The sequence below is a fragment of the Diplotaxodon limnothrissa genome, linkage group LG16 (assembly GCF_057381915.1).
Source record: "Diplotaxodon limnothrissa isolate DT_005_m linkage group LG16, D_limnothrissa_male_GT1.1, whole genome shotgun sequence".
Classification (NCBI taxonomy): domain Eukaryota; kingdom Metazoa; phylum Chordata; class Actinopteri; order Cichliformes; family Cichlidae; genus Diplotaxodon; species Diplotaxodon limnothrissa.
Window position 1 is genome coordinate 40,236,488 of NC_140611.1, and position 15,248 is coordinate 40,251,735.

At 45.8% G+C, this 15,248-nt stretch overlaps 1 protein-coding gene across 1 annotated transcript; it reads right to left on the reverse strand.

Annotated features, from left to right (window-relative positions):
• Positions 1–4,788: 4,788 nt before the first annotated feature.
• Positions 4,789–12,029, reverse strand: LOC146616715 (uncharacterized). The gene is made up of 5 exons (XM_085374921.1): positions 11,894–12,029; positions 11,719–11,823; positions 8,877–9,203; positions 6,557–6,886; positions 4,789–4,880 (listed from the first exon to the last, which is right to left on the reverse strand). The coding sequence occupies exons 1-5, from the start codon at positions 12,027–12,029 to the stop codon at positions 4,789–4,791; spliced, it is 990 nt and encodes a 329-aa protein (XP_085231047.1).
• Positions 12,030–15,248: the final 3,219 nt, after the last annotated feature.

Here is a 15,248-nt window from a genome sequence, read left to right on the forward strand (position 1 = left end):
TACATAATAAATCCCCGGAGCTCCCTAGACTCCTGTGTCGTGTCTCACTCAAACGTCCGTGCTCGTGCTCTCCGCTCCCGTGTTACCGCACATGCCATGCATTCTGCTCCACGCTCTTCCTGCAAGGAAACAACAGAGGCAGCCGTCAAACACAACTCCTGCAGGCAGACACGACACTAGTCTAGTCTAGTCTAGTCTAACTTGGAGTGTGGCAGGGACTTCAGGTGTGGCCAGTCCTCCAGCAGGGCCACACCCATCAGGCCTGAAGGTGCTACAGAAAGCAGCTGTACATACACACACATACCTGCCTACATACAAATGTGGACACAGAACAGTAGCACAGTATCACATATAGCACATATACTTCATAACTGCTCAGGGTCCTGGGTCGCTCAGACCCAGGGTCCCTGACACCTTCTCCTGTAACTGTCCTTATCCTCTCTGAACTCCGCCTTTATTAACACCTGAACTGTTCTCACCTCCTCTCTGTCGCCCCTCCTCTCATCATTGAGGAGAACCTCCTATTGTTTATGAGACATAGGCTGTGTCCCAATGACTGTATAAAAGATGGACGACGCGACCCCGCTTCCTCCCATTGTGCAAGAATGAAGACAAAATATCCCGCTTGTGGAGGCTGCCATCTTGCAAATTTGGAGCCAGAGTCTGCGCAGTAGTGACTTGAGGTGGAGCGACTGTGTAACGCGCCTGCCCACATACCCGCTGGATGTGACCGCAAACACGCCCCCCTACACTTTTTACGTAGCCCAGCTGCTCGAGTTTTTTTGCTGGTTTACCGGCGACTGACGACTTGTTTAATTAAGGTAAATACAACCACGTCACTGTTATAAAAAAGACACACAGCTTATCATCTTATAGTTCTAAAATCACTCTGTTGTTAATTCGTTTGCTAGATTAGCCGCTAGCATGCGCACTGTGTTGGAGGCTAGTTGCTAGCTAGTTAGCGATGCTACACACCTGTTACTCTAATAGTCTGTGTTATTGAAGGATTCAGGACTCCTTATGTTTTTTTATCCATTTTTAGACAGCGATGAGATCAGCTGCACACTCTACAGAGGCCCAGAGTTACTGTTAATATCAAAAATATAATGCTGTCCTTTGAGATTTTAACATAAGACTGAGTGTAATGGATCTAAAACTGTTTAAATCTGCAGAGCCCTCTACAACCTGGTAACATGGAAACTTTAAAAAGAGCAGCAGAACTTTTCAGTAGTGTAGTCTAATTTGTTCTTTTCATTTAATAATAGAGTCCATATTGATCCCTCAAAATTGAAATAAAGCTGATTCTTCTGTCCTCACACACTCAGGATCTGAAGTTCTTCTCTTGCATTTTTTCAGTGGATTAAAGTACTGTAGTGTACTTTAATCCATAGTTCCTGATTAATGAGGAGTTACTGAAGTACATGCTTTTAAAAAAGATGTTGCTCTCTTTACAGATGTGGCAAGAGACTGAAAACATGTTGTTGTTTGCACATATTTAATATTCAGCTCTGCACAGGAGCTGAAGCTGTTATGTGATGGCTGTGTGCAGACAGGAATAGGACCCAAGGTGCAGACTCCAGAGACAAACGTAAACTGAAACAGCTTTAATGCTGAACTCAAACATAACATAACTGGAAAAATCAAAATAAACTAACACCAGCGGACTGACAGAACACACAGCTAGGTAAACGGTAGATCACGACACAGACACAGAGAAACACAGGGCTTAAATACACAGAGGGAGCAATCAGGGAATGGGTAACAGGAGGGAAACACAGCTGGGGCAAATCAGGCCTAACGAGACAAGGGGAAGCGAAACCAGATACATAACATCAGACAAGGACCTTCAAAATAAAACAGGAAACATGACACAGACTGAACTAAAGACACAGACTCACACGCACTGCAACAGAGGGAACAGAGACGTGGGACCAGGGCAGACACTGACTGGACACGGGGATATAGGAACTAAGGATACACAGAGACGCGAACTAGACAAGGGGATACAGCTGACAGGGGAGACAGAGCAACTAGAGAAGACAGAGACATAAACCATAAGACAGAACTCAAAGAAACCAAAGACTAGAAATTATAAATAATAAACTCAAAAACCCTGGGTCAACGACCCAGGCCTCCTAACAGAAGCAGGGTGCAGCCTGTTGCTTTTACAGTATAATACTTGTAATAAAAGTACAGTAACAGTAATTAGTGACTGAGTAGCCTGGGGCGTTTCTCTTGATTTCTTTAGTAAATTTCTTTGGTAAATTCATTCACCTGCACGGGTTAGCTAAACAAACCCTGACAGCCGAGTGCTCATTTTAGCTAGGACGGTAGTTACGGATTAGCTTACAAACACATTTAACTTACCGAAACAGTGCAGCAGGGCCTCGGGTCCTTCTGTCGGGTAGTCCAGTTTACTGAAGAACACCTCAGGCTGTCAGGTTAAAACACTCGGTCGTGTTTTCGTAGCGTAAACGCTGGCCCTCCTGTCAGAGCCTACGCTCTATCTGTCTGCTATTCCCAAACAGAGATACGCAAGTTTCTCCGTGACTGCAGCTGCCAGTCAAAGCTACGATAGCGTTACACCCCAATTTAACATCACCGCGGTAGGAATTAGAATCAAACTTATGGGAAAGGAGACCCCTTGAACATCAATCAGCGTGATGAGAACTATTGAAAACAAAAGACAGAATCTTTGGAAAAAATTTATCTGAGGAGAATTAATTTATTTTAGTCTGACCCCAGTCCCATCCGCTAACATGGAGGAGGCGGGGTTTATGACCTATACTGCAGCCAGACACCAGGGGGCGATAGAGACGTTTTGACTTCGCGTCCTCCATGTTTTCTACAGTCGATGCTGTGTCCCAATAGACTATAGCTGTGTCCCAAAACGTCGGCTGCATCCTCCGGAGTTCGCATTTGAAGGAGTCGACGAAGGCTGTCCCAATTCGTCGACTCCTTCAAATGCGGCCTACAAATGCGTCCTTCATTTCCCCGAATTTGAAGGATGGGTCGGGTGTGTCCTTGTCGATATTTTTCCCCCCGCGCCTCAGAGCAAAAGAGAAAAGGGATTCAAATTTTATATTTCTCAGTATCTGTAAACAGCGGTCCCTCGTTTATCATCTCAAACCAGGAAGTTAGCATTTTCTCGTGCACAGGGTCTATTAAGAGACCGCACGCTAGAAGTACGCATTTTAAGTGCGATTACGTCACCGCCACGCGACGACGGCTGTCCCAATCGAAGTGTACTTCAAATGCATACTCCAAATGTGCCATCGATTTCCCCAAATATCAAGCGTGGTCCGGTGCATGCTTCGTGGTCCCATATATCCCACAATTCATAGCGCGGCGGTGGGTGTGGATAATTTTGCCGCAAAATACGGCAGAAGGGAGCAGCCGACGAGTGAACTGTCAAAAGTAAGTACTGAATATTATGTCACTTATTCATGTGCGAATGTTTAATAACGAAGAACATTAAACATTCCTGTTGGCCACATGTTGGCAAAGTTATGTGACATTAGTGATGTTTGTACTTTCAGCGTTAACTTGGTTTTAAAGCCTTTACTTTACAATATACGTCGTTCAATAGTCGACCTTAATCTTACAGAGATGTGATGATTCTGTGGATAATTAAAGTCAGTCATATATCCACAAACACAACAGGCTGAAAGTCAGTGACGCTGCTCGGTTTGCAGTCCTGAACATCACGGCACAAGCAGGATTCACTGCACTGTTAATGTGAGCTGTGTTACATTGCTGCCTGTGTTCGGTGATGTCGAGCCAAACGGACTTTAACGTGTGTTTGAACGAGCTGACAGTTCACTTGTTAAGCTGAAAGAAAGATGCTTTAATCACAGCAGTCACACATGTGTCCACTGCACCATCTGGAACTCTTCTTGTTTACACTCGTAATAACACAAACACTAAATCCTGCTTCTCTGTGCTGTTGTGTAGCAGTGTGTACACCTGAGACTGTCACCTGTCTGTCTGTCCTGCACTCTCTCTCTGTTTCTTTCTCTCTGATTGTGGAATAAAAGTATGAACATGTGTTTATAAGTTACACTTGTGTTTGAATCCTGCAGCTTATCACACATTTGATTTCCATGTGTGACGACTGCAAGTGTCCAGAGTGAGGACAGACTGAGGGACCCACTGCTGCACATCATCTGTGAGGCTTTGCAGCCCTGATGATCCACCAGGACAAACTCAGCAGTGTGTGAGGAAGAGGAGGAGGAAGAGGAGGACAGGGACAGGTGCTGCTAGGGCGAGACAGACGTCTCTCACGGAGTCCTTTAGTGCTGCAGGCAGGCAAGGTGTTCAAATAGCGCACAACTTCTGGTTTTTATTTCAATGTGATAATTGCACAGTTTGCATGAGCATTTAATCTAAGCACTGTGAACAAAACATAGAATAGATCATTAACAGCACGCTGATGCAGAGCTTCTGCCCACAGTGCTTAACACACTTCAAGAAGGTTCCTGGTTTGAATCCCAGCTGGTTCTGTCTGTGTGGAGTTTGAATTAGATAAAGTATGAACGTACAGGAGGTCAGATGTGTAAGAACATGTCACCAGTTCTCTAGTACTTGAAATGGTACCACTAGTATCTCCATACAGGCGTCTTGAAGCTGAATCACCAACAAAGACTTTTGTAGGAAATATTAAATAAATTTCAGTTCAACAAATTTTCCCTGTGTCATTTTTCATTATCACACCTGTTTCACTTAAACATTATATCAGTAATATGAGATTCTCCAGAAAACCAGACTTTTCTTCCTCTTCAGGTCTGATCAGTCAGCAGGCTGTGACTGCAAGGCCATTTCTTCTTCACTCATCCACAGATGTTTCTCCAAGCCAGCTGGGTGGGTCAGTGGCTCAGAGGCTGCAGGATGGAGGAACAAAAGAATCATTAGAATTTGAAACAACCAGAGATGAGACAGAAGGAGGCTGTCACCAAGTCTTCAGTCAGAGTCCAGAATTTATCAGGACAGAAACAGATCATCTGCAGAGGCTTATTGAAGAGTTTCAGTCAGGTTTCAGAGCTCATCACAGCACAGAAACAGCTTTAGTGAAGGTTACAAATGATCTTCTTATGGCCTCTGACAGTGGACTCATCTCTGTGCTTGTCCTGCTAGACCTCAGTGCAGCGTTCGATACTGTCGACCATAATATCCTATTAGAGCGATTAGAACATGCTGTAGGTATTACAGGTACTGCACTGCAGTGGTTTGTATCATATCAGCTCTGTTCTGGGATGGACTAGGACGGTTGAGGCAGTGCCATGTGAGGACGCTGGTTTGTGAGCTCTGCACTCGAACCCTTGTATTTACCATATTACTCTTCAAAAATGCCGTGATATTACTTCACATACAAGAGCAACAACATATTAGAAAACAACCATCCCGGTCTATGGACAACATGCCCGAAAAAATTCAAGCCAACAAGATGGAGCAGGACATGAGGGCCTCTCAAGCAACTGCTGGCCCAGCTAGCCTAGCATGCCCAAATGCCACGGAGACAACTGTGGACGAGCAGCAGGCAATCCTGAAGGAGCTGCAATTAATGAAGCAAGAATTGCTGGAGAAAATAGATGAAAAGGCTGCAGAGACCCAAACGGAGCTGCGTAACATCACTGACAGGCTCAATAAAAGACGGGATAAGGTTGAAAGCCACACATCTGAGTTGGAAAAGGGAGTCACTGCTAATTCCGACTCTATTGCAGCTATGCAATCCAACATGAAGAAAGGGTTACCAGCGTGATCCAGTGTGATAAAAGAGCTTGCCCTGCTAAAGGCCCTGTGCGAGGATTTGGAGGCTAGGTCACGGCGCTGCAACGTCCGCGTTATGGGGGTAAAGGAGGGACGAGAGCAGGGAACACACCCATCTGAATATGTGTCGGAAATGCTGAAAAAAGGCTCTTGCTCCGGAAAAAAAGCCGACTCTGGATAGGGTGCACCGGACCCTCCGCACCAAGCCAACTCAAGATGACCAGCCATCGAGGGCATTTGTAGTGAAATGTCATTACCTCAGAGAAAAGGAACTACTTCTCAGGAAGGCAGCCGAGGCTGGGGTGATAACAACTGCAGACGGTGAGTCTGCCGTACTGCCGGACTTCAACCAAGCTGTGAGTAAACAGCGTGCCGCCTATACCGAGGTGAGGAATCTACTTCACAGTTGCAATGGAGTCCGCTATGGGCTGAGGTATCCAGCGACGCTGAGGATTACTACCGCGGATGGACAAGAAATTAAGAAGTTCTGAAGAAGTTAACGAGCGCTTGATATATGTCCGTGCCAGGACTCGCTCACACCTGTGACTGTTCTGATTTTGTATTATGTAAATAAAACTGAACTGAATGGACTCTGTTGGATGCTTTGGAGACATCTCACTGTGGCTCCACTATATTTCTACGTGCAACCAGAAGTAGACAAAACTGCATTTGCTTTATTGAAGAAGACATCAAAAAGGCCATTAAAGTTGTGAATCTGGTGTTTTTAACTCTATAAAGTTACTAAAACATGCAGGTGGAAAGGTGAGCTGATGTCTACCTTCATACTGACCTCCGACTTTGAGCAGCACGGTCTTCTCTCTCCAGATGTTCCTGCTGTCGACTCTGCAGCGGTATCTTCCCATGTCGCTGACTGTTGGATGTTTAAGGGTCAGGCTGAGGTTTCCTGTCTCCAGCAGCTTTTTGCTCGTCTCTGTTCGGCCTCTGTACTCCTCGTCCTGTTTGTCAGGCTGATCTGATTTGTTCTGATACACGTGGACCATCACCATTGGTTCAGGGTCATCTCGCCACCACTTCACTCTGATGTCATCGGGGAGGTCACCTGTGGATTTGAAGGGCAGCTGGATTGACTCCTCCCCATCTTTCACCTCCATCTGACAGACTGAGGACAATGCAGCATGAAATCAGGCATGAAGAGCAAAGACAGTTTAACAGCAAACACACCAGTTTAAAAACAACACAGTAAAACTGTCACTGTCAGGGTGCTGGGCCATTGAGTTTATTTAGTATTTTTATGTTTCTGAGATCATTTGTAATCCCTGATTAATGTTCTCTTTCTGTTAGGTTCCATTCATGCCGTTGTCTTCATCTGTGTGTCTCACTCTCCAGGTCTTAGTCATGTCCTTGTGTCTTGTTTCCCTTTTCTGTTCCCATGTTCGCCTCCTTGTGTTTCATCCTTTCTCCTCTGTCTGTCATCTGCATCCATGTGTTTCTCCCCAGCCCGTCATGTGTCTTTGGTCGTGTCCAAATTCATGGGCTGCATCCTCCTGAGGACCCGGCCTTCGTGGTCTACGTGGGCCGGGTCCTCAGAAGGTCGGGTAGGCTGGAAGTAAACGGCTGTGAAATTGGACGGTCTAGCCTTCAGATTAGCGTCATCGCTGTCTCGGTGGAGTTTAATAAACTCGGCCGTTTGATCCTTGCTATCTAAAATATAACAGGACACTGGTGTAAATTCTCGACCGTCTCACACTTCTGTTTGACGTTTAGTCAGCTGTGTAAAAACCAAGGAGGAACCCACCCGGGGGATTAATAACGTTTTATTTTATCTAATCTAATAACTTTAATCTCAGCCAAACCGATTTACTCACGAACAAACAAAACACTGAAAAAAGCCCAACAATAACATTTTTAGGTTGTCTAAGTGACTTATATATTACGTTTAACCCGAGTAGCGAAAGTCCGCGGTGATCTGAAAATGATGTGCCGGGAGTTGTGCCGTTCTCGGCCGCATCAGTGACCCTCGAGCTCCCAGCTAGCTATCGAGCTGGTGGGTAGCAGACGTCTCCGAAAACGTCGAAGCACTTTTGCAAATATGGGATATCTTGATAAACCGAGCAGATATTTGATGTTTACACAGCTACTTTCTCACCTGAAAATATGTTAAAAGTTTATTTTGTGACCCAGAAAGATTAGTAAGAGTAATTTTAAAACTTAGTAGCGGCCGCCATTGTTGGAAACTGGGATATGGTAGGCCACGAAGGACACACCCATCCTTCGAATTCGGGGAAAAGGAGGACGCATTTGTCGGCCACATTTAAAGGAGTCGATGAATTGGGACAGCCTTCGGCGCGTCGCTGTGACGTAATCGGTCTACAAATGCGGCCTCAGGAGGATGCAGCCCATGAATTTGGACACGACCTTAGTCTGCATCTTAGTGTGTTTCCTGTTTTATTTTGACAGTCTCTCGTCCCGTGTTCAGTGTGTTTGGTTTCGCTTCCCTGTCTCGTCATGTCTGTCCGTCCCATGTGTTTCCACTTCCCTCATCAGCCTTCTGTGTATATACTATCTCTGCTTTTCCTTTGTCCCTCATTAGTTTGTCTGTTCTTCTCCAATCATGTTCCTCGGCTGTTGTTTCCAATCATGTTCCACCAATAAACAGCTCGCTTTTCATTAGAAGTTAGTTTTCCCTCCCTGCACCTGCTTTTAGGTCCTCACCACTCACCGCTCCACACGATCTGCACATGTAGATGGTGGTAGTCACAGATATCCAGGGTACTCCTCACTAATTAATCCACAATGTGCGATTTCATTATCACAGCATAAAGAGTTCTTCCTGATGTATTTAAACAGCATCAGACAGCAGCAGCATCCATGACAGACAGTCTGGAGCAGCAGCAGTCGTGAAGTGACTCGTGTTTATCACATGTATGAGGTTAACGGTGTTTGGACCTGATCACAAAGGAACAGCTGATTATTTAATAGTGAGTAAATTTGAGGTGTGTGGATGTTTACTGCAGGCCTGATAATGATACTCATGCACATAACTCACATCATTTCCTGTGCTGCTAACACTATCAGGATGTCTCACTCATCCTCTGAAGCTGGTGTTTACACTGACGCTGACAGGCTTTGGTATCGTGTACAGTCCTGACCTTTGACATGGAGCTGTACTTGTTTCTTCATCAGGATGTTTCCCTCCCTGCTGCGGGCGGTGCAGGTGTAGGTGTCTGTGTCTGAATCTGTGGGATATTTCAGGGTCAGACTGAGGTCTCCAGCCTTCAGCGGGCGTTTCTTCATCTCTGTCCGCTGTCTGTAAAACCAGTGCTGCTTGTCGTGCTGGTCGGAGGAGTTCTCAAACAGGTGGATTGTCTTGTCTTTACTGTTGCTCCACTCCACTTTAGCATCTTCAGGCAGGTGAGTTATAGTTTTGCATGGCAGTTGGACAGCATTCACCTCTGCATCCACCTCCACCTGGTACACTGACAGAAAAGCAAACCACAGAATCAGCTTTGCAGGCAGCAGATGGCATCATGAGCCCCCATCAATCAGCTCTATAGTCTTCAAAGGCTTTACCCCTGAACTCATGCACAGGATGTCAAAGCTGCTGGTTCCTCATAGCCACACAGCAGTGCCATGATAAACCAGGTAACAGCAGTCACATATAGAAGCTTTCAAAATACCCCAAGTATTACATTTAAAAGCACTGGGTGGACATCATTGTACTGGGAGTTAAGGGGCCAATTTTAAAACTAACCTACACCAAGGTGGTTTTTAGCGCCAATGCTAAGCAGCAAGTGAAAACTAATAGAAATGATGTTTGTTTGTTAACATTTTTACTGCTACCACACCTTTAATGATTAAGACAAAAAGCCCTGCGACAGGCTGGAGATCTGTCCAGGTGAACCCCGCCTCTCACCCTGCAGTATAGGCAGAACAGGCTGAACGGGCCCCTTTGCAGTTTTCACATCAACCAGACCCTTTGGTTGGCATCAACAAGCTTCAGGCATGATTCTGGCTGACCCTCTTTTTATGCTACCTGGGTGTTAAAGCATTGTTTTGGTTTTTGGACTTTGGACCCTGTTTATTATTGTAGTAACCTAAGTCTCTTAGTCTTTATCTGATGTTGTTTCGTTTTCCTGTGGCTGGTCTCTGTCTGTTTCCTGTTTTATTGTGATAGTGTCGTGTCCCATGTACGTTATGTTTAGTTTTGCTTCCCTGTTTCATTATGGTAAACGGTAAATTGCACTTTTTGGTGACGGCTACATTGTAGCCACAGCCGCCCTGGTGCGCACTGAGTCACATTCATTCCAGTTGTGTGTTCGCCTGTTACCCAGCCTCTCCTTATCCTGCATGTATTTCTGTCTTCTGCAGCTTTCAGCTCTGTCTCAGTTGTTCAGGATTCTGAACTCTTCACGTTTCTGTTTTTTGTTGAGCGTCAGCACACGATCAGTGTCGTGGTCTGGCAGGTTCTGCTGGGCTGTTTTTCTTGTTTGTTTTCTTTCCCTTTTTCTAACTCGCTCTCTTTACAATCATTATCAGGTGGAGCTGCTGAGCTGGCATGAAGCTTTGGGTGGAGGTTTCCTGACAGTTCCTTCTTTCCCTCCTGCACCTGTTCCTGATCACAGTTAAGTGAGCAGGTATTATTGAGTGGTGCTGCAGCTCTCTCCTGGTTCATCTTTGCTGCATTGGTGACAGTCAGGTCCCTCATCTTTCTGTTTGACCGTAGTCACTGGCTCTTACTTTACATTTCTGTTTTCCTGCAGTATCCTGTTTGAACCTTCTGTGGAAGTTTGCTCAAGTCTCGACCCTTTTGTGGACTTTGAACTCTGCTGAAATCTGCAAAGGAACTCATTCACCTACCAGCCATCAGCCAGCTCCAACCTGGCATCCCTGAACAACTGCTTGTTGGACTAGTAACCCTCCCAAGTTCTCATTCGACTTTCCAACATAACTCCTACACTCTGCATCATGCTCCAGTCATCTTGAGACCTTTATTAACATTCGATCTCTTCTCTGGCAGAGCCACCTTTTCCCCAGCAGCTGCTTTCTCGCTCCTCTCCACGGTTGCCTTGTCCCAGTGGTTCCCAAACTTTTCTGTTAGCCCCCCTTTGTTTTACAAGAAAAATCTTACATGAGATGAATTTCTACAGTGACAGAGACAAAATGTACTGTTAATCTGACTATCTTCAGGTTTTACACGCTTACATATACACACACAGTTACTGTCCCTCCATTTACAAAGGCAGAGGCGTAACGGTGTGATTATTTTACTGTAGTTGTTTTTTCCTGTGTAATAATATTCAACATTGCTATCAATACATTTTTTTAAAAATGCCTCTCTGTGCAAAATGGGTTCAAAAACATAAACAGCTGTGGGATCCTGTTTGTCTGTGATTTGAACCGGGGGAACAAATCGTGGCAGGATCAGCCTGATGTTATTTGTATCCCGCTGTAACTTTACTGTATAAAGAGCAAACATCTCCAACATGTCAGGAGTAGTTAGTCATTACAACAAGTGTTTGTGAACTAAAGATCAAGAATGTGGGATCCTTGTCCGTGATTTGAAGAGCCCAGCGCTGCTCCTGACACAGGGAAAACCAATCCTGCAGGGAGACCTACCTCAGCACCTGTGCAGGTGAAGCCAAAGGGCAGATTTGCTTCACCATATTTTCTAGTCTTTGGCTTAGAATGAAGTTGGTTTGGAAACTTATTCAGCGACGCTTCATCTCCTGCTTTGCGTTTGTGTGGCCTGTAAAAACCTGTCCATTATGCCAGCAGTGTCCAAGCGTTTTTTTTTTTTCCTTTCATACCGTGCGCCCCCTGCGATGGCTCTATACCCCCACTAGGGGGCGGGCCCCACACTTATCCTTCACCTTCAGTAACACATTTAAACCTGCCAACAACAACCTGAGTCCACTCCTTGAATTCGATTTGAATCACACTATGACAGTTGGAGAATTTTTACCATCATCCTGGATGGTGATAGAGACTCACCTGACATTAAATAGAGACGGAAATAAAATAAGAGACCCCCAGAAACAATGACAGTGGTGAGAACCAGGAGAACCAGCAGAACCTTAGACCAAGCTGGGAATCGTTCTGTGGAGAAACAGAAAGAACGTCATGACGTCTGACCTCTGACCTGTATCTATAGAGGATTGTTTCTGACCTTTGACCTGTAGCTGTATGTTATTCAGTGTCAGGTCTTGTGTCCCATCACTGATGGTGTAGGTGCCGCTGTCAGTGAGCCGGGGCTTTCTCAGAGTGAGGCTGTAGTCTCCAGTATCCAGGGCATCAGGCCTCATCGACGTCCGCCCGCTGTAATGCTGGTTTTGGCCTTGGAGGTCATCTTCTTCTTTTCTCTGGTGGACAGTTTTGGGATTGAGGTCAAAGCGGCTCCAGATCACTGTGGGATCGTCCTCGGGTATGATACCAAAGTACTGGCAGGGCAGCATGACAGCCTCCACCTCCTCGTATACCTCCAACACTGCAGCACCCTGGGAAACTGCACACCAACACAAATCAATCACATGATGTAGGTTTCTGTCAGTGTGCCCCAGCTGTGGCTGCAACTCAAATTTCAAATTCAAATTTTATTTGTCACGTACACAGTCATACACAGTACGATATGCAGTGAAATGCTTGGACAACTGCTCGTGACCTAAAGAAAACAAAAAAGGAAAAGGCTATGAATAAGATAGGAAATAAATATGAAAAATTAAAAAGGGTAAATTTAACTAGGAAGGAATAAAATATAAATTAAGGTTAAAAATGAAATAACTGTACAACACAAATTAGAATGAAGGGTAAATTTAACTGGGGAGAATAAGATAAAATATATAAATTAAAGTTGAAAATAAAATAACTGTACAACAAAATACACAATACACAATATAGAACTATATAAGAATGTATGAAGAAATCTAAATCTAAATAAATATATACACAATAACAGCAGCTGTACAAGTATTAACCGGAAATGAAGAATATAGTGACCAGTGTTGTGCAAAACCAAAGTCCAGAAAGTCCAGTGTGTGTGTAAGAACTGTATGTGTGGGTCAGTACTGTGTGGTGGTGTGATTGAGAGACCGTATCGCCTGCGGGAAGAAGCTCCTCCTCAGTCTCTCTGTGTTGGTCTTCAGGGAGCGGAATCGCTTTCCTGACCTCAGCAGAGAGAACAGTCTGTTGTTGGGATGGCTGAGGTCCTTCACGATCTTCCTGGCCTTGGTCCAGCACCGCCTGCTGTAGATTGAGTGCAGGTCAGGGAGCTCGGAGCGGATGGTGCGCTCAGCTGACCGCACAACCCTCTGTAGAGCTCGTCTGTCCTGCATGGTGCTGTTCCCGAACCAGGTTAAGATGTTTCCCGTCAGGATGCTCTCTATGGTGCACGAGTAAAAGTTCCTGAGCACCTTGGAGGGCAGTTGGAAGTCTCTCAAGCGTCTGAGGTGGTAGAGACGCTGTCGGGCCTTTTTCACCACGGTGTTGATGTGACAGGACCATGACAGGTCCTGCGTGATGTGAACTCCGAGGTATTTGAAGCTGTCCACTCTCTCCACTGGGCACTCGTTGATGACGGGGGTCTGGTAGTTCCTCTCCTGCTTAGTGCTGAAGTCCACTATCAGCTCCTTTGTCTTACTGACGTTTAGAAGGAGGTTGTTCCTCTGGCACCAGTTCTCCAGATTCCTAATCTCCTTCAGGTAGGCCGTCTCGTTGTTATCAGAGATCAGGCCCACCACGACGGTGTCGTCAGCAAACTTGATGATGGTGGTGGAGCTGGTAGTGGCCACACAGTCATATGTGTACAAAGAGTACAGCAGGGGGCTCAGAACACACCCCTGGGGGGCTCCAGTGCTGAGAGTGGTGGAGGCTGAGACATGTCCGCCCATCCTTACTGCCTGTGGTCTGCCAGTTAGGAAGTTGGAGATCCACTGACACATAGATGAGCTGAGTCCCAGATGCTCCAGCTTGGTGGTGAGTGTGGAGGGAATTATGGTGTTAAATGCAGAGCTGTAGTCTATGAAGAGCATTTTAACATAATTCCCCCTTCTAGTGTCCAAGTGAGTGAGTGATGTGTGGAGGAGATGAGAGATGGCATCGTCTGTGGAACGATTTGGACGGTAAGCGAACTGTAGTGGGTCCAGTGTGTCTGGTAGTGAAGAAATGATGAAGTCTCTGACCAGGCGTTCAAAGCACTTCATCACTACTGAGGTGAGGGCTACAGGGCGATAGTCATTGAGAGAAGCAGGGTGGGGTTTCTTCGGGACAGGAACAATGATGGACTCTTTGAAGCATGTGGGGATCACCGACTGAGGTAAAGAGATGTTGAATATCTCAGTGAACACAGGAGCTAGCTGGTATCAGAATCAGAATCAGAATCAGAATACTTTATTGATCCCTGGGGGAAATTATTTTTTGTTACAGTGCTCCATTTTAAACCAACATTAAGACAAGACAGACAATACACTAACTAAGAATAGTACAATATATACATATATATACATACATACATACATACATACATAAGTCACTCATAAATAAATATTTGGAAAAGAAACATGTGTAGCTGTAGCAGCAAACAGTGTGTTAAGTGGATGCGTTGTACAGGGAGCCACAGGCAGGAATGATTTCCTGTGTCGTTCAGTGGTGCTTTTCGGTAATCTCAGTCTCTCACTGAACGAGCTCCTGTGACTGACCAACATGTCATGGAGTGGGTGGGAGGTGTTATCCAACATTGTCTTTATCTTGGACAGCATCCGCCTCTCCGACACCACCTTGAGGGAGTCCAGCTCCATCCCCACAACATTGCTGGCCTTACGGATCAGTTTATTGAGTCTGTTGGCATCTGCGACCCTCAGCCTGCTCCCCCAGCATGCAACAGCATAGAGGATCGCACTGGCCACCACAGACTCATAGAAAATCCTCAGCATTTTCTGGCAGATGTTGAAGGACCTCAGTCGCCTCAAAAAATAGAGACGACTCTGGCCCTTCCTGTAAAGTGCTGTGGTGTTTTTAGCCCAGTCCAGTTTATTGTCAATGTGTACTCCAAGGTATTTATAGTCCTCCACAATGTCAACACTGACCCCCTGGATTGAAACAGGGGTCAAGTGTTTCCTGGTCTTCCTGAAGTCCACGATCAGTTCCTTGGTCTTTGCCACGTTGAGCTGCAGATGATTCTGCTCACACCACGTGACAAAGGAGTCGACCACAGCCCAGTACTCTGTCTCATCATCCCTGCTGATGCATCCAACCACCGCAGAGTCATCAGAAAACTTCTGAAGATGGCAGGTCTCTGTGCAGTGGCTGAAGTCTGTGGTGTAGAGGGTGAAGAGGAAGGGGGAGAGGACAGTCCCCTGTGGTGCCCCTGTGTGCGCAGTCTCTGAGGATACGACCTGGGATGCCATCTGGTCCTGCTGCTTTCCTGGTGTTCACTCTCTTGAAGGCTCTCCTTACTTCATGCTCGGAGATGACGAGCACGTTTCCGGTGCTGGCAGTATCTTCCTGTCTGCAGCCGTTAGCACCGCTAG

Excerpts from the sequence above, each read along its gene's own strand:
- LOC146616715 (XM_085374921.1), bottom strand. The coding sequence starts at position 12,029 with ATGAGGCCTGATGCCCTGGATACTGGAGACTACAGCCTCACTCTGAGA. Across the intron at positions 9,204-11,718 it reads CCGTCTCTATTTAATGTCAG|TGTACCAGGTGGAGGTGGAT; the intron begins GTGAGTCTCTAT and ends CTTTTCTGTCAG. Across the intron at positions 4,881-6,556 it reads CGTGCTGCTCAAAGTCGGAG|CCTCTGAGCCACTGACCCAC; the intron begins GTCAGTATGAAG and ends TCCATCCTGCAG.